At 37.3% G+C, this 27,268-nt stretch overlaps 1 protein-coding gene across 1 annotated transcript; it reads left to right on the plus strand.

The window, feature by feature from the left end:
* Positions 1-80: 80 nt before the first annotated feature.
* On the plus strand, positions 81-26,184 carry zgc:101569 (uncharacterized protein LOC449822 homolog). Its single transcript, XM_055150952.1, has 7 exons — positions 81-415; positions 1,157-1,327; positions 5,023-5,120; positions 6,600-6,744; positions 22,678-22,827; positions 23,892-24,007; positions 24,503-26,184. The coding sequence occupies exons 1-7, from the start codon at positions 271-273 to the stop codon at positions 24,608-24,610; spliced, it is 933 nt and encodes a 310-aa protein (XP_055006927.1). The 5' UTR covers positions 81-270; the 3' UTR covers positions 24,611-26,184.
* The last annotated feature ends 1,084 nt before the right edge of the window (positions 26,185-27,268 follow it).

The raw sequence follows: 27,268 nt of genomic DNA on the forward strand, positions 1-27,268 counted from the left end.
CTGCCCTTAAAAATGTCTCTTATCTGGCAACCCCGTTTGTCTGTCACGGCACTCTGTCGCCACCTGCTGTTGGACTCGAGTCAGTAGCCTCCTGCAGTGCGCCAAAATCAGTTGTGGTTAGTTTCGTTTGTCTTCGTGTTTCGTTTTGGTTCTTATTTAAGCTTTATACCAGCGTATGAATCAATATTTTGTGTATCGACGTATTATTTTATGAAACAATATTTGTAAACTTGCCACGCGACTTTTGCACGATTATTCCACGTCCACAACATGGCGCTTCGGTATGTGCGAACGTGGAAACATGTTTTGAGGACATTTTATAAACATAAAATGCGAGGACAAGCTACAGTCCCTCAACCAAAACAAACAAGAGCATTCAGCAGCTCAACGAGGAGAAGCGGGGACACGGAAGCAGGTTTGTAAATGAGGAACCAAACTGTAGTAACACTTTATTTCATGTAGGGGGCAGTACATGATAGTTTTAGTTTTGCTCTTCCAAAATTCCGCAAATCCAGATAATAAAGAAATAATAAAATAATACATCTAATTGCTTCTTCCCAAAGTCAGACGGGCTTAATTCATGATTTTGATTCCTATAATTATTATATGGCACATCTGTTTAGCATAGCCTAATATCTTCAGTACACATTAAATAAAGGATCACCACCAGCCTGTTATTTATGAGATGGATATTGCCTATTAATTTATTAGAGATGTGCAACCTGCAGCTGTTTAATTTGAATTAATGGGTGCAATGGGGAGATTACATTGAGTTATATTAATTTCCTGAAGACTGATCCTAACCATAGTCATCACTTGACAAATATCCTAATCTAACCTAACCTAACAATAATAAATAAATGAAAAACGTTGGTTGGAACCTGTTTATATTCCCATGAGGGATGCAGGTACTCTTGATTTGAGTGTGTATACAGATTTAAATTTCCCCAATGTGATAAATACCTGCCCACCACATCAAAATTGGAGCTAAACCTGGACTAAACCAGGACCAAACCAGGACAAATGTGCAGGCACCCTTAATCACCCATTGAGGTTAACCTGCTGACGCTAAACATCTCCAACAGAAGTCTATCCCACATTGTTTGAGTCTGTGTTGTGTTTTGTTTGGTCCTTCTGTCTCATTCCTCTGCATTAGTGGCGGGACAGAACGTGGTCTCGGAGCGGAGGGGGGCTGTGGTCACCGTGGCGATAAACCGTCCAGAGGTGCGAAATGCGGTGAACCAGGAGACAGCGCGGCGTCTGCTACAGGAGCTGGAGGCCTTTGACCGAGACCCAGGCTTAAATGTGGCGGTCCTCCACGGGAAAGGTTAGAGGAGCAGACAGCAAAGTGCTATTCTGTTTTGGTCTGTCCCATAATCACATAATCACAAGTCAATTTTCCAGACTGAGGTGGTTTTATTTCATTCAAAATCCAAACTCTTCTAACATTTTATTGTCCTAAATTTTGACTAGGACTTTTTGCACAACAACAAAATATGTCATCTTAAGTAGGCTATGTATCTGACTGTGAGATACTGACTATGTCTAATAGTTAATAGATAGTTGGAACAATAGTTATGAGTACTTGATACTAGAAGTGGAAAGACTACTTAAAATGTGTAGTCTTGTAGAACTTATGCTTAAGTAAAAGTATAAAGTATACCTGAACAATACTGGACTTCAGAAAGTAGTTGATATTTACTTTTTACCTAATTTTAGAGGCCTTTTGGTTCATCAAGGTGATATTTAGATTTCTGCGTACAGCCAGTTCTACACCTAGACTTTATCAATCCTAAATTTAGGCTAATGAGACTTTACCATGCATAAGGGAGCTTTAAATGGTTTATAGATACTCAAACTTAAGCCGAGTTTAGCAAACGGGTTGGCATATTTTTCTAGTTTTTCACCTTAAAAGATTCAAATTTGATTCTTTGCTCACCCAGTTTAAATGTGTGTATATTTAATCTATTCAGGTTATTATCTTTTTCTTCAAGGTTTTAAATTTGGAAACTATAATATCAAAAATGTCCCCTTAGTGTTCGTAACACTTAACTAATTTTTCCTGTATTGTATGTTCATAAACATTTTACATGAGACAAGACATGGAAAATATCTGTGTCGAATTAAACACATTTTATAAAGTGAAGTGGCTGTGAACACATTTAAGTGGCCAGTGCTGCACTCTGTCACACGTCAGAACTAAAATTGTGCCAAGCTCCTAATAACTTTTCAAATAATCACGGTTCTCACCACTCTGTTTCCCATTCAACATAATGTCTTCAACCTGGATCAACCTGTGCTTTTTACCAAAGTTTCAATAAAGTCCTTCATTTCCTCAGAGCTGTCGGCCATGTTTGTAGTTTCACAGATTCAATTCAAAACAAGATGGCTGACCTTTCATGGGGGTTAACATCTTGTCTTTGAGTTGATATGACAAGGAGCGAGGGCCGAGTTTGGATGTAGTATTTATAAAACCATGAGGAATCAATTTTACTCAAATTAGCGCCAACACGACCACTCTCCCAGCTCTCATTTTTCTCTGTCAAACTGTTTTTCTTTTCAACATGTGAAATTAAGAGTAATTGCAGTTGGAGGTTTTGAATATTTGAGAGGTTTTGGGCTTCGGGTTTCGGTGGACGTTTGCGGTCAATCCTGATGGCAAACTAAAGTGTGTCACTCCAGAGGTATGCAGAGCTGAGCTGGCATTTAAGCATTTAAATGGGGCAATGTCCTGTCAAAGTAAATGTTTTGGTGAACGAAAAACAGGGCTGAAGTTATTTGGTTTGACTCAGGGTTGTTCTAAGTCCACTTGGAGAAAAGAGGCTTGTTAGAAGTAATGTTAAAGCAGACCTATTATGCAAAATCGACTTCAGAGCTTTTAACCATGTTATAGTTGTTTCCCCTCACTAGTTACTCACCCAAAATTGTCTTCGGAGGGATTTGTGCATGTCTGAGCAATATTTAATCGCTTATTTTCAAAACGCCATGTTGCCAATCAACACCCGTTTTCGCTGCCACAGGCATATGTCCACTGCTCTGTGCTTACTTTGTTCTTCAGTTTTATTTTCTCACTTTTAATTTGTGATTCGCATTGGATTCAGCAGCATTTTGTAATGATTTTGTTACAAATGAAAAAAAATCTGCTACAGACACAAGCTCAATGTGTCTTCTTTAAAATAGTGTTATAATGACACTGTTCACTATGTTACTTTTCTGATGCGGGGCCTGACAACTGCTTGTCTTTATGATGTTTTGCTTTGCCTGGAATATTCCAAAGTATGGCATTAACTATATCTGTGAAGAAGAGCAAGTGACACGACCGGGGCAAGTTACAGATCAGATCTGTGGACAGGTAAGCCCACTCAAAGAGAGACTGCATGTTTTCGTATATATATATTATTTTAGCATTAAAACAACTGCAATTGAATACAGCTGCAAGGTAGACTGGTTTACTGCCATACTGTGGAACATTCAAATCAATGCAATCTCCATGGACAGAAGCAGGTAGCAGACCCTCCACCAGAAAAAGGTCAGTCCTGCACCTTTTATATTCAGTAACCTTATAGTTCTTGTTTGGTATATACACGGAAAGTCCCCACCTGGACTTTGTTCCCATCTGGTCAGTTTACCATATGATCCTATGATATTCTGATTCAATGCAGAGGTAGTATATAAAATTCCTAATGTTTTATGCAGATTTTCGATGTCAGATAGCCAATTCAATGGCCCAGTCACAGAAAAATGACAGACATGTGTGGATTTCTTTTGTAATATTCATAAAACACCATACATAAGGATTGTGCACACTGACTCTTGCACCCTATATCATTTCCACGTTATATATTTTTTTCATTTCAAAACCCAAATATGTCAGTATTTGTCAACAATCTGAAAAATTAGGACATGTACTTTTCTCATAAAGTATTCCTCAACAATGCACCAGTAGATTTTCACACGACTGTAGCTCACTGTTGTAACTCATTTCTTTTTTTCGACCCCAGCCCTTTTGAGCCCCTCTGTCCCTTCTCAGTTTCCCATAAACACCATGACACACTCTCCTCTAATTGCTCTGAGTTCACATAAAACTGTAATCTGGGTGTTGCAGGCGTGTACGTTCATTATAATCATTTTCATTTCACTCATTTCAGACTTTATAAGAGCCTTTGACGATATATGAGCCTTTGACAAACTTACTGCTTGTTTGTTGGTCTCTTGGGAAATGTAGTGATGATGATTGCATGAAAAAGGAGATCCCTGATTGACAATAATGCTTGATGCTAGGAGTGGTTGAAGTCGACTGAAGATTTCTGGACTCTCCCGACACTAATGAGATAATAATTTAGAAATCATGTTACACAATATAGCATTAAACATATCTTTTGAGTATTTCACTTGCATATATTTCATTAGTGTTTTAAAATTTGTATTAGTCGTATAATAAGTTTATTTAGGTTATAAGGATGTATATGGAACAAGAGCAGAATGGAGAGGTTTGTGAGTGAGTTTTTTTTTTTTTTTTGTTTTATATGTACAAAAATAAATAAAATAAATAAAAGCAGATTACACCCATGATTCACAACTTCTGTCTTTAACCTAACCTTAAACTTTGGAGAGCTTTTTCCATGCTCCCTTTTTGGTTGACTAATCGACCCACCGGATATCTCTGTAGTCAACCAAGCATTTTTTAAATCAACTACAGCCCTAATATTGTGAGATTTGATGTTTCTCATATTCTTACTATGCTCTTATTTGTTGGGAAAAATACCACATGAATCCACAGCGAAGTCTGCGGTTTCGATGGAGATCCCTGTAGGCCAATAATGTCATTTGCTTATATCCCGATTACATTTGGTCTCTTGGATATAGGAAAGCGTTTATGTGCCAACCAGCTCAAAGCAAACTGAGACCCAAATTGCAGCCCTCGGACTCTAGCTCAACTTGTTGTTTTTTTCTTCCTCATCTTTTTCCCTTCCTCTCTGACTTTCCATCTGCCATACTTTGTAATTTTGTGGTCTCTTCCAGGAGGGAATTTCTGCGCTGGTTATGATTTGAAAGAGCTGGCCAATCACACAGACTCCCTCAAATTGGAGCAAGATGTCACCAAGGGTCCCGGGCCGCTGGTGAGAGCCGTTCCTGTCTGTCTATACTGTGTACAGTATTCTCACGTGATGCTTCATATGTTACAGGGCACATCATTTAGTTTTCCAACCCACAGAACATGGATCATTTAGAGGCTTTACATTATTTACTGTGAAATAACCCTAAAAAGCACCAGACTTTTGCTGTATATAATGGTGTTTAGAGGTCACATTTGAAAACGTCAATTACTAATAACTCGACCTACTCAAATTATATAAATTAAACTGTATTGATTGTGTTTATTCCTCTGACCTCTACCTATGTCAAAACTAATTAAAAACACAGTTCTCAAAATTTTACATCTTGGTATAATTTATAATTTGAAATTGGCAAGAAATCCAAACAAAAAGAAAAATTTAATAAACTTTTTTTTTTTTTTTTTTTTTTTTTTTACAAATGTTGATTACTAGTTAATTTGTCTAAAATCATACACAGTCTATGTGACGTCTCAACATAAATTATTCATCAAGAAACTGTAATTTATGAAAAAGCAAAAATGTTCAACTTCAACTGCTCCCTAACAGTTATTTCAGACTTATTTGTAATGATTTGAGCAGGCTCGTAGCACAGACAAAGTGGTGTGATGCTAACTCAATAAAACTCAAAATTGTGAGTAAAAAGTGCGTAGGAGAAACCGAATGACCCCCATCCTCCACTTGACACAGGATAGAGATCATAACACAAAAGATTTACAGTTACTGAGCCCCATAAACCCTGCAGACTCCATAAAATCTGTTTGGATTGCATGTTAAAGCCCCAGGATCACAAGACCTCCTCAGTGTAAAATTATAGCATTGTATCTCCCGGCTGTAGCGGCCAAAGCGTGACGCACTCTTTGTTACTCTTTCATTTTGAGAAACGAAACAGGAAGTCAAACCTGGATGATCTTTAGTCGATAAACTTCACGGAAATTTTACAAGTCAGAAAAGCGTGAAATGTAAAAAATATCTGTGCACATACATTCAGTGTTGAGCAATGCATATAAAATTGAATGAAGCTAGAGTTTATTTGTGTTAGAGGTGGGTAGAGTAGCCAAAAATTTTACTCAAGTAGAGTAACATCACTTCAAAATAATATTACTTAAGTAGACGTATAGAACTAGTGATTCAGAAGTTACTCAAGTAATTGAAAAAATTGTAATTATGGGAAATTAATTCTGAAGTAAGTCTTAATGTAACATATCAGAAGCAATGCAAGAAAAACAAATGGTAGTAGTACTGTTACACTATAAACTACATTACTCCAGTAAAAAGTGGAAAATTACTCAAAAACATCCTCAGAAAGGTACAAATTGTTCACAGAGTTAGTCAAGTAAATGTTAGTAAATGTTGGTGAGTAAAAGCCACCTCTGCTTTTTATAGGCCACATAAAGGCAGCCAGTTTGAGGATGTGGTGTGTATTGTTTGTGGTTTGCTCACTATTAAAGTATTCTCAGAGGTGCGATTGTATTGTTCTTTCAGGGGCCGTCCCGTTTGCAGCTGTCCAAGCCTCTCATTGCGGCGGTCAGTGGTTTTGCAGTGGCTGGAGGACTGGAGCTGGCTCTTTTAGCTGATCTGAGGGTGGTGGAGGAGAGCGCGGTGATGGGGGTCTTCTGTCGGAGATTTGGTAAGTTTATGTGCATTCAGTAAGATGGGAAAGATGTCAAAGGGTTATTGATACTTTGCAGTGACATTATGCTGGGGGTGTTGTATATCTATGTGTATGGTGGAATGTTCATCAGTTACCATGGTGACACAATATACACTTCAGCAAACATTGCCAAAAAGTTTTAAAACGTCTGAAACTCAAGAAATATACACAATGGTATTATGATGGATTTTCAGGAGGATGTGATCAATACATGGTCCTGTTTTGGTGTTTTATTTTCAACAAAAAAGTGAATGACTAAATGAAAAAGCGTTAGATAATGCTAGCCAATTTGTGACTATAATTTCAGAGGGATTTATGTACCAGCACAAATCAGCTCACCTATGGTAGTTCCAGATGAATCACTTCTTTATGGTCAGATTGTGTTAAAACAAAGCTCAGATTATGATATGGCACCAGTATATCGAGTATATCGAATAATGACACCAATACTGAAACCTCTGGTGGATCAGATATCAGTTCCAAGATATAATTTCGATATCCTTTTCAGTATCTGTTTTGGTCTATAAATTTATGATTTATGAGCCCAAAATGTCTCATAAAATTCAACTGATTTCAATTCCTGAACAGTAGCATATCATACCTGCCTTAAAGGTACACTGTGTACCTTTTCTAGTGGAGGATCTGCCATCTGCTTGTCTCCATGAAGCTGTTATTGCATTGCATGGAAGATTCCACAGTATGGCATTCATTGTATCTGTCTCCATGGAGACAAGCAGGTGATGCCACCACAAAGAACACATTGAACATAGAGTTTGATGAAATAAAAAAAGTACATTGTCAGAGAGTCATATCGCAGTTTGATATGAAATATTGTTGTATCCTCTGATTTGTCCATTTTCTGGATGTACGTGCATAATTATGTCTGCTGAGACTCTCCCTGTGTATCTCCTGTGTCAGAACATTCATTTATCTCTGTGTTTCGGGAAGTCAGCTCTGTTCTGACTGCTGTTACTCTCTCCGCTGTTATCTTTTGAGTTTCTTGTTGTTTTTGTATGCGAGGATGGAGTCACCGCACGATAACACTGCTGACCATGACCTATGACCCTTGATAAGCTCAACCAGGAAGTAGCTAGCGGGGAGGTTTCCACGGCAGCCAGACACCTTACATTATACACATTACATTATTTATGTCTCTCCATTTCCTTATAAACAACTTGCAACTTCGTGCGGGGCGTACATACTTTAGTATTGATGTAATCTTACAGTAGAACTTGCTGCACAAATTCAGATGTATCTAAATATTAATCAATAAAATAACATTAAAAAATAAACAATATATTGAGAAGAGATAGAAAAAGTACGGTATACAGCAAGCAACATGTATTGAGATCACCCAGAGCTGGGAGATGTGACAAAAATGTTGATTCTTTTTCTCATATTGATCAATCACAATTTTTTTCTTTCTAAAATCCAAATACAAAATTGCTTTCAATATTAATTTCTGGGGCATACAAATTACAGACTAAAGAACAATACAGAAAGAACGGGGCGGCAGTAGCTCAGTTGGTAGAGCATTCGCCCACTGATCTGAAGGTTGGTGGTTTGAATCCAGCTATCAACATAAACATCTCAGGTTGAGATCGGTCAGATCCACTGACCCACAGGTTGGCTGGTGTGATTCCAGCTCCCACAGGTGAATGCTGTCGTTGTGTCCTTGGGCAAGACACTTAACCCACCTTGCCCACAGTGTCTGCGTACACTGGTGTGTGAATGGGTGAGTGGTTCCTTGTTGTAAAGCGCTTTGAGTGCCTTGAAAGTGGAAAAGCGCTATAGAAAAATGTGACCATTTACCAAGAAGTCAAATTTCTTAATCCAAAATCTGAACACTGCTCCACACCAAATGTTTCTTTTTTTTCAATTAGAATGACTGAATCTCGATCTTGACTCAGCCTTAAGATCAGTAACCAAAACATTTTTAAGAGTACTCGTAAATACTCAAGTAGAACCAAAGATTTACTCAAGTGCACGTGACTCATTACTACCCACATTTACTTTCCTGTTTTTGTTTGGCCCAGTTTATTCTGTTGTTGCTTTGCTTTTGATGGACACTTTTGTAAACACTTTACCTAATCCTGATCCTTACACAGCTCCAGCCTGTGTTTGAGAGTACTTTGTCGTAACATTTCATACACAGTTTGTAACAGTTGAGTCTAAAAATATCTCATCAGCGCGTTAAGTAAAGTGTTGGGCCATAATTTTGTGTCAATGCACGATTTGGAGGTAAACACTTGTCAGTTGATGGTCTATAATTTAAAGTGGTGCATCATGGAAAGTGCCGTTTCAACATGCTTGCACCTTGTTCTCAAAAATGTTTTTTATTTATGGGCCGACAATAAATACGAAGAAATGGAGAAAATAAGATAAACAAAACTGTTCTTATTTATTGTCTGACCAAAAGTGGTAGAATATTTAGTCTCCTCCATTTATTGTCCAGCTTTTGAACTGGTCTATCTATCCTGGTCTATCCAAGCTGCTCAAGCGAGTGGTATATACATTTAGACTTAGACTTAGACTTTGACAAATTATTGATCCGCAAGGGAAATTACTTGGACCCAGTAGGTTACACATCACAATATATTATAGAAAGGAAAACAGTGCAAAATGATATGATGATTGACAGGACATAAGGTTATCTGTTACATAAAGGTGAGCTGTTGTACAGTTGTAGGGAGTATTATCTGCTACATCACGGTGAGATGTTGTACAGTTGTAGGGAGTATTATCTGTTGCATAAGGTGAGTTGTTATACAGGTCTAGGGAGTATTATCTTCTACATAAAGGTGAGTTGTTGTACAGTTGTAGGGAGTATTATCTGTTACATAAGGGTGGTGAGTTGTTGTACAGGTGTATGGAGTATGGTATGACTGTGGTCCTGTATCTCTCACTGGTGGAGCGAAGCTATTGGAGCCTGTTGGAGAAGAGCTTCGCTGAAAATGCAGCTTTTTAACATAACGAGACGACAAAACCAGGGCATCCCTAAAGACTTAAGTCACAAAAATGACTGATGATATTACCAAAACAAGATCATTTTGAATAGATACACTCAAGATCTGCTTTTCTGTTCAAAAGCTTTTGCCAGTCCAGGACTATAGTAGGGTAAAACCAAGACCTGTTACACCTGATGAATGGTTCACATACCATAGTTTAAGAACTACTGATTTAAAGGTGCTTTATTTGTATAGCACTTTTCATAAATATATGATACATACACAAACACTTTAGCAACAGAAAATCCCTTTTAGCTGATTAATCGATACATAAAGCATGTTTTGTTTTGTTTTTTTACTTTTTTCCCCTGCAACGGAAAGATTACTGAAACATCCCGTTTTAATGTATTGAATTTTGTGGTTAGCCTTTGTAGTATTATACAAGTCTTCATTAGTACAGTTTAAATATTGTAACTTCACACTGGTTGCCTGCATGTACTTTTTATATAAACAATACGAACAGCCCACATTTCCGTCCAAAGCCGCCCTGTTCTGTGGGCTGTGTAGTTTATTTAAAGATCTATCATTTCTTCCTGAATATTTCGCTTTAATCGTTCAATCCTGTAACAGTTTTCAGGCACAGATGGCAGCAGCTCGAGGGAATCCCTGGTGGCTGTGGCATTTGAAAAACCCTTTGGAGACTCATGGGTTCGCTGTGATGTGGGCCAATCACGACCACAAGTTTTCTGGCACGTGATTGGTTGTCGAACCCGCTGCTTCCTGTCTGGGCCCCTGTGTCCTGCTGTGGAGGAAATGAGAGGGCGGGCGGGGGTTTGCGTCACTGGTCTGGGCCTGTCTGCTCCTGCTCATTCATTGTACAAAGATGTGAATGAAAAACTACTCTGCATAACTAATTCCGGCGTGTTATTTTTGGTTCCCAGAGATAGTGTGGGATTTTGAAGTAAGCTCATAATGTATCAGCCAAGCCACTCAAGCACTCATATTTCTGTCAAGATATTTTAAACTTGGAATAAAGTCCTCCCTAAACTGCTGAGGTGAGTAGAGTAGCCAAAAGTTTACTTAAGTAAGCCTCCCGTAACTTTAAAACAATATTACTCAAGTTGTATTACTAAGTAGGGCTGGGCAATTAATGTAATCTAGCTTTTTAATAATCAAATCGAATTGATTAGAAAAATCGCAAAATTGTGAAATCGAGGTCTTTTAAAATCTGTGATTTTTCATGTCACACTGCAGGACACCCTTTGGATTACAGCATTACACTTTTTATATTTTTTTTTAGATTTAAAGTCACATTAAAGGTGTAATATAATTAAATAATGTACACATGCTTCCCTTTATTCCAGCACCTTTATTAATTTTCTCTGACACATAAGACTTACTCTTGATTTTTTAAAGAAAGTGTTATGGTCACACCACAGGACATTTGAGTGTTTTCTTATTGACACACCAAAAAATGACACAACTTTATTCTAAAGCTATAGGTAATTTAAAAATACTTATTTGTGCACAGATTAGTTGAATTTCGAAGAAAGAAAAATGTTATTTAGAAAGTCATTTAAAGTGATTACACCATTAAAATATATAGATTTTATATGGGTGTGTTTAGTATGTTCAGAAATATGAAGTTTTGAGAATGTGAAATGTCATGTCCTTAGATAGACCACCATGATGAAAAACTGGCTCGTATACCTTATTAAATACTGCACATCATTTTTTCGAAATTCATTTTAAAATTCACCCAATTTCATAAATCTAATTACGAGAGATCGAATGAGTTGACGCAGAGGAGAAACCCCGTAATAGGATTATAATGTATTTGGCAAATCTAAATCAGATAATAAACTGTTGTTCACTTTTATTGTTTGCAATTTCCTGTTGGAAGTAAACCAGTCATTCATATTACACACTGTCTGACCTCTCATCATAAGTCTTAAGGCAATAATTTTCTTTTTATATGAATGGATACTGCCTGTGCCATCCAAGTCCATTGTCCATTGAGACTATTACAGATATTCATTTAGGTCGAAGGAAATGCACTGAATAAAAAATCAAGTAATAATAAAATATATAAATAATTGCTTTGCTATTTGCATGATATTTGGGGAAACACATTACAGATTGCTCAGAATGGATTATAAAATTTGATGAAGGACATTTTTGGGCATCTATATTTTCATGGATAGAGAGTAATTTATCTTCAGTTATTATGTATAGAGCTGCAACGATTAATCAAAATCACTGATTAATCAACTACTGATATTTCATGATTGATCTGTAGAGTATTAAAGAAGACTCATTGTGCTTGTGTGTGCTTTAGTCATAATCTGTGAGACCCGTGCATCATCATGTTATAATTATAAATCACAATATTGATCTAAAAATACTTAATAAGAAACACACATCTGCGGAGTGCTGTGTTAGAAAACTGCGGTGCCCAATGGGAGCTGACGTCACCGTAAACATCTTCACAACAAAGAGCAGTGAAGTGCTCCTCCTATGGATAGCTACAGATCACACTAGCAGTTTTTTTTTTTTTTTTTTTTCATTTGTACCAAAATGACTACACGATGCTGCCAAATTCTACACATATCATAGATGAAGAAAATAAAATTGGAGAATAAAGTTAGTACAGCGCAGTGGGAGTATACTGGTGAAGGTACAAACGAAGGTTGATTGGCAAAGTGGAATCTTGAAAATAAGTGATTTCTCAAACATTCACAAATCACTCCAGATACAACTTTGAGGGGGTAAATGAGAAAGGGAAACAGCTACAGCATGGTTAAAAGCTCTGAAAAGTCCATTATGCATAATAGGTCTGCTTTAACAGACTATAAAACATGCAGTTTTCTATCAAAACATGGTTCTGTTCAAATATAGCAGAGAGAGAGAGAGAGAGAAAAAAAATCCCTCTTTTTGAGTATTGCTGACTAGTCGACTGTTAAAGTAATCGTCAGTTGCAGCCCTAATCAGGGGTGTCAGATTGGGGAATAAAGAGTACTAGTTTACCCAGGCCTTCACAAAGTCTGTAATATGCATTTTTCATAGAGAACATGTGGAGCGGGCCCTCCAAGATGATCTGTACATGGACTCAGAACTTTGTGTTACATCTTTAGCCCTAGTCACTATTACTGGATGCTACTGGGTCAATCAGTCAGGAGCAATGAACCTCACAGCACCAGATCTGAGCTAAGATTCAGGTCAAGACTACCTATAGCTGAAGGATTAGCCTACTGTTCTAACTAGGCCTGTCACGATAATTGCTATATCAACTTATTGTTCAATCTATTATAAATTAAGCAATAATTTTGCTGGTCAATATTTATCATGAATACTTTTACTTTATTGTAGTAGGACATTTTTGATTGTTTTTTTTTTGCAATATGATAAGATTTGAGCTGTAGAAGATTGAATTATGAACTAGAATTACACAAACTACCGTAATTACTTAAAGGTGCACTATGTAACTTTTTGTTTGGGAGTCCATCACCTGCCTGTTTCTATGGATATGTCATTGCCCTGTTTGGAATGTTCCACAGTATGACTTTAAACAGCTCTACCTTACATTTATTCAGTTACAGGTGGTTTATAGTTCAAAAAATACCTAGAAAAACAGGCATTCTGACTGTGAACAGTGTCGCATCTCCACAGATCTGACTTGTAACTTGGTCTTGTTTAGTCTCCATGATGATAGAAAGGCTTAATGCCATACTGTGAAACATTCCAGACAAAGCAATCACATCTTAATGGAGAAAAGCATCTGACCCTCCACCAGATGTTGCATTATTTATTGATACAGCTCAACAATATTTAACAATATCGTACATTTAGAATACTTTTTTGTTAATAATTCTGCTTTCTGGTTTGGTGTAAATATTATTATTTATTGACTACATTGACTTCAGCAATATATTCTACCAAAAAAAAATAAAATACCAGCAAACTCCATGTACAAAACCCATATGATCTTTGAATCAATTTGATGAACTTTAGCAGAGCAACTGATGTGTGTAGTCTGACCTGAAATATTTTTAACCTGCTGTCCCAAGATACCCTGTCACGTCCGTCCCCCTCTCCCTTTCCTCTGCCTCTTCTCTCCCCCTCCTCTCCTCCTATCTCCCCTCTCGGAGCCCTCTTTTACCTGGACGTGGGAGAGAGAGATCTGCCAAAAGGAAGAAGCCACATGTTGTATGGAAGTGGTAGCTCAGTCCAAAGCTGACATACGCTGGGCCAATGCAAACACCTGCTCTCTGAGTTTAAGAGCGTGTCCAGAGATTACATCACTACACTCTCCTGCAGGCACGCTACAATAACAGCAGATAAAGCCTACAATAAGTTCTGCTCCATTTCTTCAAATTTAAAACGGTTTCCTCGGTAATAAGCTATACTTCAAACCCATTCAAGTATTTAGTTCCTCTTCGGCTATTTTTATTATTTGATCCCTCAATCTCAGTCTTGGTGGTCTCCTGTGCTAGCAGTTTCAAATTTAAATGTGCACTTTTCTTGTGGAACATGATGATGTTAGTGTTTGGCCTCAAATTTCCACAGAATGGCATTAAACCTGCCCATCTCTGTGGAGACAGTGAGGTAAAGCCAACAGGCCAAGTCAAAGGTCAGATCTGTGGGGAGGGATGCCAACTCACAGTAAGACTGCTTGCCTTTTGAGCAGTAACACGCACCTTTAATTTAAAACAGATGATTTAATGCCATGCTGTGGAACATTTCAGTAAAATGAGTAACCTTTACACAGAAACAAGTGTCAGACCCTTATCAGAAAAGTTACACTGCACCTTTAAGAATTGATCTCCTTGGTGTAAAACTCAGTTAAAAGCTTACATAATGCTTTGTCAAATAACACTATTTCTAAGCTATTTGTTCATCATGGTTTAATTTATCTTCTGAATCCCTTTGGTCTGAAGTTGTCCGGAAATGGTTAATCCACATCAAACCTCGTGGTGCTGCCCACACGTGAGGGCACTGTGGTGGGCTGGTCTTTGAAGTGGGAGATGCCAGCAGCACCAGCAGCACTCTTCACACTGGAGTAGATCAGGTTTCATAGTTTTAGTGACTCAGTAGATATTTACCCCCCTGAATTATTATAAATCCTTTAATTTATTTTCTATTTTATACAAAGTTTAAACAGTTACCTAATACATAAAAAAAACAAATTAAAAAATATAAGTACCGAAAAGTGTATCACAGAGGAATCTTATTGAAGCAGTGACCGATGGACAATGGACTGAAGAAAGGTCATGTCATATGGGGGAGCCTCTGGCCAAAAATGAATTGTTGTTTCAGAAACTAGGGAACAGTATCATTTGTCAAATAGCAATTTATCCTTTAAAGGTCTCATATTATGCCAAACTCACTCCTGCGAGCTTTGAGCCTTGTTAGAATGTTGTTACCTCATCAAAAACATATCTGTTTTGTGTTTTGTTTTGTTCACGTGTTTGAGTAATCCTGTATTATTAGTCTGTCTTTATCTCCAAAGCTTCAAATACCCTGTTCCACCTTGTGATGTCATGTAGTGATAGTTTTGAAGTTAACAGCTACTTTTTACCTTTTGTTCAGTAGAAACTGGCAACTCCAGGGCTGAAGAATCCAAATGATTCTCGGGAATGCGTAAATGGTAAATGGTTACATTTTTATGTAGCACTATTCAACCTTGAAAGCACTCAAAGCAGTATGAAGTTTAAAAACACAGTGGGACACTTCCTGTATTACCACATGACATCATAAGGTGGTACTCAGCCTAAATTTGCAGGATTTGTGTGTTAAACGTCTGTGAAAAAAACAAAAACACAACTCCAGATGAGGAAACAACATTATAACATAGATCAGAAAATGTCAAAACAAAATGCAAGCTGAATGATTACCAGAATGTAAAAGATATCTCACTTTACACACACTTTACACACACATAAAGCTGCATTTTGCATGGGAATATCCTCCAAATTGTCAGTCACATAAGACCTCTGGCAGCTTAGCGTCCTCAATGACTATCTCCTATCAGGATCAGAAGCCAGACTCTTTCAAAATTCTCAAACCTCTCCAATCTATTCATGTGGGACACGGGACAGGTTGTGGTAATTCTCAAACAGGACACATGGCAGACGAGACTATCAGAAAAGAGGGGGTGGGGGGGAGGAGGGGGTGAAGAGGAGAAGGAGGAGGTAAAGAGGGGGAGAGGTGCTGCAGACAAGGGGCCTGGATAAGACAGGACATCCTTCCGGTAACTGATAGCGATGGTGCCAACAGTAGCACAATAGACAGGCACACGCTGGAGGTCAGACAAGCTGTTCTTAATCTAATCTTCTGTTTTTACTCCCAAACTTCACATTTCAATATTTTTTCAATTTATTTTTTGTCCAATAACAACAGTGGCTGGATGGAGCAGAAGGAGTTCTCTGTACTATCTAATCAGAGCATTGTTTAGTTTGGATGCGTGTTTGCCGTCTGGTGCGTGTTATTTTGTGTAGTATTAAAACAAATAGTCCTCTATCATTAGTGGCAATAGCACCAATGTTGTGTCAGTGTGGTTTAGGAAGGAAATTCAGTCACATGTGAAAATTAACATGACCTTTTTAAATATAGATTCAAGCTTGTGGTGATATTATTTTAATGGTAAATCAAACAACGACAATTGGAAATAGACATCAAGTGCACACAGATGTTGTTTGCAGCAGTTAGTCATCACCGACTTTAGGCACTGCTCTGTTAAAAGCTCTTTTACTCAAGTTAGACTTTAATCAGAGTTTTATTTTAACACAGTCTGACCAGAAACAGCTGACTTAGTGAAATGATCTGTACTGTACATAAAATTACTGTCACAAGCTATCTATTGTTAGCCAACACTTTTTCATTTAGTCATTCTCACCTTTTTGTTTAAAATCAAACACATAAACAGGACCATGAATGCTCATATTGATCAGGTCCTGAAAATGAGTTGTTTAAATCCATTTTGTATCTTTATCTAAATTAAACTTTTTTTTGCAGTGTTTGCTAATGTGCATATTGTGTCACCGTGCTGAACATTACTCCAATAGAGATGCATACAACACCCGTAATGTGATGTCAGTGCAAAGTATCAATAAGAAATACTCGTAAAGCATGACACCCTTACAATGTCTTTATAGTTCAGTTCTTATGTAAGTATTCAAATTGTTCTATTTTAATCCACTTAAGGTCTAATTAACTGTGAATGGTCAAATCATCAGTGGTCAATAGCCAAACCTCTGTAAGCATGTGGTTTAGACTTTAGAGGAATAAATTTCAAGACTTTGGAGGGATAAATTTGACTCTTTTTGTGTTAAAGAGAAGACATAAAATACAATATATATATATAAATATATATATTTTTTGTTTGCAATATTGCCCTGTCCTTTAAAGAAGCCAAGATACCATGCGTAGTGTCTGAAAGGGGCATTCAGAGGACTTTTTAAATGCCCTTGTCGACGTGCCATAGGTGGGCGTATTGTTCCAGCACACAGAGGGCTGCTTTGTCTGAACCCTCTGCTCTGTATCTGTCAGTATCACACACACAAACACACAGTTACACCTGCGCTTCAGGGATGTGTGTCACTGTTTAATGAGAGGCATTCGGGTGACATTTCATCTCCTCCATGTGCCAAACGCCGCTCTGTAATTTACGTTACTTGCCTGTGGAGATGGTTTTACTTTACCTAGAATATTCCACGGTATGGCATTATCTTATCTATCTCCATGGAGACAAGCAGTTGACACCAAGTTACAGGTCATATTTATGGAAAAGATACCCCACTCAGTAGTAGTAGTAGATGAACTGCAATTGAATGGAAATTACAATGGACACAAGTATCTTAATTGCAAAGGCTGCAATGTTTGAAAGACCACAACTTCCTCCACAAACAACAAAATATCCTCTCTTATTCACATTAAAAACCAGTAACCCTGAAATCTAATTCTTGTGTTAGTCATTTCATATTTCCATTATTTTGTCAATTCTTCTGGAAGCTCAAAATGTGAACTTTGAATAGATTCACAAATCTAAACACAATCACAATGCTTATCAGAAAAATTGCAACCAGATTTTTGTCCCAAATTGTTCAGCCTTATGGCCCTACCACTCAGCATGCTTTCAATGTATCTTTAGCAATACAACACCTGTAATTGAATAAATGCAAGATAGAAAAGTATAATGCCATACTGTGGAACATTCAAATTATAGTTACCCATCCTCTCCTGCTGCCCCAGCTCAATCCCGGCCCCTTAGTCCTAACTGTCAGATTCCCACATGTGCTGACTGAGTGTCCCAAATGGTTTCACACTGGTATTCCATGTATTCCAGTTTAATTTATTTGAGAAAGAAAGTAGAATGAATGGGATCTTAGTGTTTCCAATGCTCCCCACAGGACCAGGGAGCGGGGAGGTGAAAAAAGTCCGACTCACATGATGATTTGGGGTTATGAAAACATGTCCGAAAACATGTGCTCTCAATAAGGGGCGGTCAGGAGGAATCAGCCACTCACAGGAATTAGGGAGTCCAGGATCTGTAGAGAAACTATGCCACTACCAGCTGCTGCTCTTTAGAAATTAGGACAAATGCCAGAAGCTCAGACTGTGTGCACCGGAGAGGGCTTTCTATTTTGGATTTTGTTCAGGGTTGTTTCAAAGTCACATTGGATAGGTAATTTTAATGTAGACTGCTTATTTTGTTTGTATAGCAATGCCAGGTTGAAGTCTTTTCTAGTTGTGATATTTTATGACTTTGATTTTAAGACAGTAAACCTAGACAAGTGGGGGTAAAGGAGAGACATCCAACAAGGGCAGGCAAAACTGACCCCTCAGCATGTTGATAGACTACTGTAACTTTTTAGGTGTTAAAGACGATGATTTCCCCCAAAATTTAAGTAAAAAATTTGTTAAAAAAATGTGATCAATAGTTTATTTGTAAATTAGATCCTATATCACACAAAATTTACTCTTGTGAGTTTTAAATCATGTTACAGTGCTGTTAGTTCATCAAAAACATACCTGGAGTTGTGGTTAGTTTCATTCACACATGTTTGAGCAATCCTTTAATATTAGTGTATGTACATCTCTAAATCCCAAAATGCTCTGTTCCACTTTGTGATATCATGAAGCGACTAGTGCTGTCATGCGATTAAAAAAATTGAGAGATTAATTAATTATGATCTGTAATTAATTAATCTAATTAATCTCATTTTAATCTCACCTAAAAATTGCTGAGAAAAGCCTTCAATTTGAGGTATTTTCATTTAAATTCATTATTACATTATTGTGGCAGATCAAAAGACTAATATAGATTTAAAAAAGTGACTTTATAAAGTTATTTATTGTTTAACAAATCTCTCCAATTTGGCTGTTGAGCCCAAGTCTCCATGAATAAGAAACTGTTTGTTGTAAAGTAGCAAAGATGAGGAAATCTGAACATAATAACTTTTGTGTACTTAAAGACAATAAAAAGTCCAGTCTTTCCTTAACCATATTAAAAATATTATTGATAGAGAAATGCTTTATATATGAGATCACTGGTTTTAGTCCTGGTTTAGACCTGGTTTAGACCTACTTTAGTCCTAGTTTAGTCCTGGAATGGATTAATCCTGGTTTTAGTCCTGGTGTTAGTTCTGGTTTAGTCCTGGTTTAGTCCTGGTTTAGTCCTGGTTTAGACCTGGTTTAGACCTGGTTTAGTCCTGGTTTAGTCCTGGTTTTAGTTCTGGTTTTAGTCCTGGTTTAGACCTGGTTTAGACCTGGTTTTAGTTCTGGTTTTAGTTCTGGTTTAGTCCTGGTTTAGTCCTGGTTTAGACCTGGTTTAGACCTGGTTTCAGTTCTGGTTTAGTCCTGGTTTAGTCCTGGTTTAGACCTGGTTTAGTCCTGGTTTTAGTCTTGGTGTTAGTTCTGGTTTAGAGACGCACAGGAGGAAGCGCGGTTTACGCCGCGTACGCGAGAAAACACGATCCACACGCGGCTCACGGGAGCACGTCGGTGTCCGCGCAGTGTCTACGGAAGGAAACGTGGTCCGCGCGTTCTCAGGTTAATGACGATGATGAAGGTGTGTGTTTGTGTTTGTGTGTGTTTGTGTTTGTGTGTGTTTGTGTGCGTGTCCCCTCATGTGGCAGGTCACTATAGGACAGTAGTGCAGACATCATGAGTCTATGCAGGTTGTTTTGCACCAGTGACATTTAAGTTGTAGGCGATATTATATTAGTTATTTTCTTTTATATTTCACGTCGGGAAAATAATTTCCAAGACACGAATGCGTTTTTACCTGTGCACTGCTGCCTCTGTTCTACTGGCTCTTCGACGCCGCCAACGTTAACATGACGTTACATCGCTCTTGCTGCGCGCGTTTTATGTGGGTTTCCGGCAATGAGTGGAATTACCGAAATAAAAAAAATGTATAAATGTGTTTTTTTTGTGTGTGTGTTGTTGTCCCAACAACACATTAAAACAGGTTTTATAATAAAGCAACTCGCATACAGAAACACTAATGTTAGAGATTAAAAATGAGATTAACGCGATTAAAAAACATAACGCGCTAAATATGACTGTAATTAATTAATCGCAATTAACGCGATAATTTGACACCCCTAGAAGCGACAGTTATCAAGTTAGCAGCTACCATTTACCTTTTGTGTAGTACAGATGGGCAATTCCAGGGCTGAAATAATCCAAATGGGTGAAGGTGTGTGGAATTTACAAACACAGAGGAGCATTTCCTGTATTAACACAAGATGGAACAGAAAGTTTTCTGTTTGAGAGAAGAACTTGTGTAAATATGCAGGATGTGTGTGTTAAACATCTGTGAATGAAACAAAACAGAACACCACATATGATGACATTTTGATGAACAACTTCATAACACAGATTAGAAAATAGCTCAATATGGGCCTTTTAAATTAGGTTAATCCCAATATTTTAGAAACACACAGTGTAGTAGATCGCTTTGCCTCAAATGTTCCACAGTATATCATTTAACTCATTTATATCCATGGAGAAATGTAGGCCAAGTTGCATGTCAGTTCTGTGGAGCAACGAGCCTGCAATGCATGTTTTTAAAGATATTCAATAAAATCACATCAATGAAATAAATAGACAAGATTAAAGCTATACTGTGGCAGGCAAAGCAATAACATTTCTATGAATATTAGCAGATAGCGGACCACCCACCAGAGATGTTACATAGTGCACCTTTAACTTGTATTTTGTTATCACTTTTCTACAAGAATTTAAAAAAAAAAAAAAAAAAAAAAAAAAAGCTAAAAGTTCTCTGTGTAAACTCAAATAATCTCCACTTCTCTGTTTTGTGTGAACTGCCTGAGATGAAGGAGGTTCAGAGCAGGTTCAGAGCTGCGGAGTGAAGCTAGCTCCCCTGACAGCTCTAACTGAGATTAATGTTGGGAGTGCATTAAGTGTTTCTAAATGTTTTCACACCGATTAAGTAACCTAACGCTGTTCACTGGCACTGTGGCCTACATTTCCCTTCACACCTCTCTCTCAGTTTAATTTATGTGAAAGTAAGTTACATTTCACAGCCTCCCCTTTGGCACCTGTGTCTTACACCAAAAGCATTTAGAAATGGTACATTTGAAGATTTTAGATATGGTTTTGCTAACTGCACACACAGTGCCAAACCTGTAGTTTTCCAAGTACAAGTTGTAACAAAATGAAGTGAACATACTAATCAACGAGTAAAAATAGGCCAAACAAAACATAATTACTATGATAAAACAGGGCTAGCATAACTTAGCCAGAGCAAAATCCTGTTTATTCAAATATTACCAAGTGTCTCCATTAACCACCATTAGCATCACTTGTAACACAGCTTCAGTAATGAGTACTTTTGTTGTCCTGTCTTACTCATTATCCAAGTAAATGATACACCAACTTGCAATACTTATAGGAGCATATGTTTTACTAGCTTGATTCATCAGCCGGTTTCACTTCGTGGAAACCATCTGACCATTAGAATTTGTTAGTTCGACGATAGGCAGGTACTTTTTTTATTTAACCAATCGCTGCTATTTGGTCATGACATGTAATGCACCACGGGGCTAACTGGTATATTAAGCTTTTCCCAAATCCCGTAGGAAGAAGGACAATAACATCTTTCTCCTTGATAAAATTCACCGAACATTCTCTTTATTCTGGCTTTAAATCCTCGATCTCGGGAATCGTTGCCAACACAGAATATAGGGCTCTTCGGTAATTGGCTGTTGCCCGGACTCGCACTTCCGGGGTTCTTGCAAACCATGTAGTGTATTACGATTCTTGACCTAGTTGCTGGAGAGAAGTGAAATTGAGCGCAGGCACTAGGTGGGGCCAGCCTAGCCAGCCAACGTTTTACACCAGGACAAAACAAATATCCTTGGGGAATAACAAGAATTGAACTGGGTCAAAATGAAACTTGATTGGTTAAAGACAGAAGAAAAATCCTATATGTTTTGATGCTTTGCAGTAACATCATGCTGAGGGTTCTACATGTATCTCCATGGTGGAATATTCAGTAGTTACCACGGGGAGACAAACACTATCAAAACATTTTTAAATATGTCTGAAAACTCAAGAAAAAATACAAAATGGATTTAAACAACACATTTTCAGGAGCCTGTGATCAATGCAAGTGGCTATGGTCAAAAATAAAGGTGAGAGTTACTAAATGAAAAACTGTTGTCTAATACTAGCAGTGTGTGACTGTAATTTGATCTGATTTTCTAGTTAGATTGTGTTAAAACCAAACTCAGATTAAAGTCTAACTCGAGTCCCAGAGCTTCAGATGGAGTAGTGCCTACAGTTAGCATCAAACCCTAGTGAATGTTGATGACACAGCTACAAAGTATTAATACCAACAGTGAAACTTGCATTATTATTAGAGAACCATAAATGTACTGGGAAAGTGTTAGATATTGATGAGTGTGTCTATTTTTGCATTATTATTTGACAGGTGTCCCTCTGATTGATGGCGGTACAGTGCGTCTCCCACGTCTCATTGGTTTGTCCCGGGCCTTAGACCTGATCCTGACTGGACGTCCCATTGGAGCACAGGAAGCTCTCGCCTATGGACTGGCAAACAGAGTGGTCCCAGATGGACAAGGTAGAACCATTACCTCAATATAGGTATTTTTAAATGTTTACTGTAGTAGTTTGGATCAGACACCTCAAATGTATTCCAATAATTTTCAGTTCTTGGCTTCAACACATTGCTTTGAGTAGTTTTGTCGTTAATTTCTTTTTCATTCAAGCTGTTTGCCAAGACATAGTAAGTTATGCATGTGTTTCAATGGGGCATTTCCTGTTATATAAATGTCTAGCTCCCACTATATTCTTTAATGTGTAAAAAAGCATTCCCATGTGTTGAATTTTGTTAGTGCATGGTAACCTAAGTATAAAATGAGACTTGTGTTTTTGTTTTGTTTGTTTTTTATGAACAGTTGGGGCTGTGTTGAGTGATGTTTACACTGTTAGAATTACATGAACAAAAACAATGCATATTTTTGCCTGAAAGTCTGGAAACTGTTATGTCGCTGTTATGTGGGGGTGGACATTATAGTGATCCATCAGAAATGTACCTGTGACTGTCTTGAGGTTCACTTATGACCCAAATTTGAATATAAACCAAAATACAAATTAAAGGGTCCATATTATGCTATTTTTTATGTTTATAATGTTGTTTCCTCATCAAAAACGCACCTGCAGTTGTGTTTTGTTTCATTCACAAATGTTTAACACACAAACCCTGCATATTTAGGTTGTGTTCTTCTTCTTCTGTGTAAAATGTATCTGTTAACTTGAAAACTACTCACATCATGACATCACAAGGTGGAACAGAGCATTTTTAGCTTTGGAGATGTAAGCAGACTAATAATAAAGGATTACTCAAACATGTTTGAATGAAACAAAACTCAACTCAGGCTATGTTTTTGATGAAGTGACAGCATTATAACATAGCTTAAAGCTCACAGTCAATTTTGTGTAATTTAGGACCTTTGACCACAATAGTAATCAGCTTTTTTCTAACCTTTACAAATATTTTATATAATAGATTATACTTTATTTTCTAAAATAACGATTGCAATGTTATATGTGCTGTTATTATTGCTGATATATCTTCCACATTTTTTGTTGTGTAATATTGTTTATCTGCGTTTTTTTCCACAGCTCTGGAAGCAGCGCTGGAATTGGCCAAACAGATCAGCTCTTTCCCTCAGCAGTGTCTGAAAGCCGACCGCTCCTCCGCCATCTACAGCTGCTACGACGCACAGTCATTCACACAGGTACAACTGATTATAGAAATGTAATGTATGAAACAAAGTGTCTAGCAAATACTTACTAATAATGATGATAATGATAATACAGATTTTACATATAAAATTGCTTTGTGAAAAACAATCTGAATAATTTGGCCATAGAAATATATCAATTATATTTTTCACACTTCACACACGGTTGAGTAATCCTGCATTATTCAGCTGTCCACATTCCCAAAGCTCAAAACGCTCTGTTCCACCTTGTGATGTCATGTGGTACTGCAATACCAGTATGCAATTACAAAGCTGAAATCATCCAAGTGATTCTAATAAAGGTGTATGAAGTATGAAGAACACAGTGGCACACTTCCTGTATTACCACAGGACATCACAAGGTGGAACAGAGTGTTTTCTGTTTGAGAGAAGAACTCAGCCTAAATATGCAGGATTTGTTTTTTGATGATGATTAAAACTACTAAAAACCTGTCCAAAATACAAAATAAAATGTGTGTGTATGTGCAGGCGATGCAGTTTGAGGTGGACCATGGACTCCCCGTTATCCCATCAGAAAGTGTTGCAGGAGCGTCCCGGTTCAGTTCAGGAGCCGGACGAGGAGGAAAGTTTTCCTAGAGCTTTAGCTTACAGACCTCCAGATTTATTTTTCAGGTGAACACATTGTTTTTCATTTATTCTAATGATATTCAAATGGACTTTTGCCACAATGCGGCCGTGTGTGCTTTGCTAAAAACATGTAATTATGAAATGATTTTGTTACGAGTTCAAGTTTGGAGCTGGAAATTACATTAACTCAGAATGAGCCAAAGCTAAGTACATGCTAATATGTCAGTGATCCATGTCGTGCTCATTTTTCTAATTCTTTTGGTGGTAACAATAATGCACAGATGGATATTAAAACTAACTGTTAAACCAAACTCTGTCACAAACTATTTAAAGGGAAATTTATTTTTCTGTGTTTAATGAAAGGACTTCTGGTTCTGGTACTGGTTCTCTCTTTCAACCCCATATTTAGTGAATGAAAATTACAACCTAAAATCATAAGTAACATTGTTGCGGTCTATTTCGTCTCAAAAAGTCAACACCACAGACTAGGTCTGGGCAATATGACACAAATAATATTAAACACCCTCACCCCTGCTTTTTGTGTTTAATTTTATCACAACAAATTCCAATGTTTATGAAATTGACTGTTGTCTCTTGCATTCAATGCTGCTTAGAGACAATTTGAACTAAATCTCAATTCAATTAACATTCACGCATTTAATGAACCTTTACCCTTTGTTGCTATCCCCGATTGTAGCAGCAGGACTAAAATCAAGTACCAATGAAAGCTGAACTAGAACTTCTTCGACATCACATATTTAAAAATATGAGATCCACTCATGATATGGACCTACACAAGTTGAGAAATTATACATTTTGATACTTGGCAGCTGATATCATCAATGTTCTCTGGGGGATGTGATTATAATTGTAACTACTGCTCTGTCTGAAGCTCTGTTATTCAAGGTAGACTTTAATCACGGCTTTTTTCTTAATACAATCTGACCAGAAAGAACTGACTTAGGTGAAACCAGGTGAGATGATTTTTTTCAAACACCATTACCACTCATCCTGAAAATGTGCTAAAGTCCATTTTGTGTGGGTTTTTTTTTTTTGGTATGGTAACTCCATGGTAATCTCTATGGTAACTGATGGAACATTAAGCCAAAGCACATACATGTAGAACATCCCCACCATGATGCCACTGAAGTATATAGAGTTGCTAGTTTTGATGTTTTAGCTGACATAGGTTTGATCTATTAATTTTCCCTTTGCTTTTTTGAACACCATCTCTCAATAAACGTCAGTAACACTTTCAGTCCTTTATTTTTCTCTTATTGAGTTATTGATTCTCCTGCTTTTCTTACTAAGGTACAGCATGTGAAGAGAGTGGTTGTTTTTGTAAGACTAGTCATAGAAACCCAGTCTTTCCCTTTGCACGTGTGAGTGTGACCCGGTGGTAACTATAGGAGGACCACTGTTTTGGAGGATCAGCATTTCTGTGATCTGTGCCAGGTGTGGGCAGTCCTCCTGTTTGGAAACTCACCTCCCTATATTCATTCAAGCTTTATTTTTACATGACGTTTCTTATGACCTTTCTGTTGCTGTTTAATTGCTTATAAAAGATCCCACTGAAAGACTGAGAGGAACCAAAAATAACAGGTGAATGTAACAAATTGCTTTCTTATGTTACTCTAGTGAGGTTGATTTTGGGAGCAAGTAATATTTGGGATTGTATTCTTACTTTAATATTAATGTAATTTAACATTTATCATCAGCATTGTGTGTCCAACTTAACTATTACTAAAACTGTTGACTGAGATGTTCATTCACTAAATTTGTCTGGAATTTTCTGTTTTTTTAAAGGAGGCTTATGCAAATTCAGCTTTTCAGAACTGTTAATCGTATATTTTTTCTCCTTCTCTTTAACCCTCATGACAGTGTATTTAGAGTAATTTGTGCATGTTTGAGTAATCTTTAAGTGCTTATTTTTCAAGACGCCATATTGTACATTAACCCCGTTTTCACTGCTACAGGCATACACTCACTGTTCTGTACTAATGTTATTTTCTTAAATGGGGATACATGTAGTATTCAGCAGCATCAGCATTTCAGCATTAGTCATTTTGGTACAAATAAAAGAAAAACTGCTGTTCACAAGCATTATCTGCAGCTATCCAAAGGAATTACCAACCACCTGCTGTGATGATGTTTACAGTGATGTTAGCTCCCACTGGGCATAGCAGAAATCAGTGAACTTATGTCTTTTATTATGTCATTTTAGATCAATATATTGCAAATTATAACATAATGATCCATGGGGTCATAGGTTATAACTATATAGCAGGCTCAAGCACAATGTGTCTTCTTTGAACTCCTAAAAAACACTAGCTATAAGTTAACAGCAGGGGTGTATGGAAAGTATTTAGGAATAAGCATAATAAATAAATACATAAGTAGCTTCCCACCACTGAGCAAGAAGAGGGAATTTTGCTATGTTAAGTATTTAGCGTTCATCACCGTGCTCTGCAATTATCATGTTTTTACCCTAACAGTTGAACATCAGTGGCTTAATTTATTGGTAAATATTTTGTAATTCACTTTTTGCTCAGCCCCCAAACTGTATATTTCTAGACTGCTTTGTTTTTACAAAGTACAATTTCACCCTTTTTACCTTTGAGAGTGAGCTTTGTTCTACTTTGTGCATAGGAGAGATCATATAGGGCC

Source organism: Boleophthalmus pectinirostris, unplaced genomic scaffold (assembly GCF_026225935.1).
Source record: "Boleophthalmus pectinirostris isolate CB_2022bp ecotype Guang Dong unplaced genomic scaffold, ASM2622593v1 HiC_scaffold_15, whole genome shotgun sequence".
Taxonomy (NCBI): domain Eukaryota; kingdom Metazoa; phylum Chordata; class Actinopteri; order Gobiiformes; family Gobiidae; genus Boleophthalmus; species Boleophthalmus pectinirostris.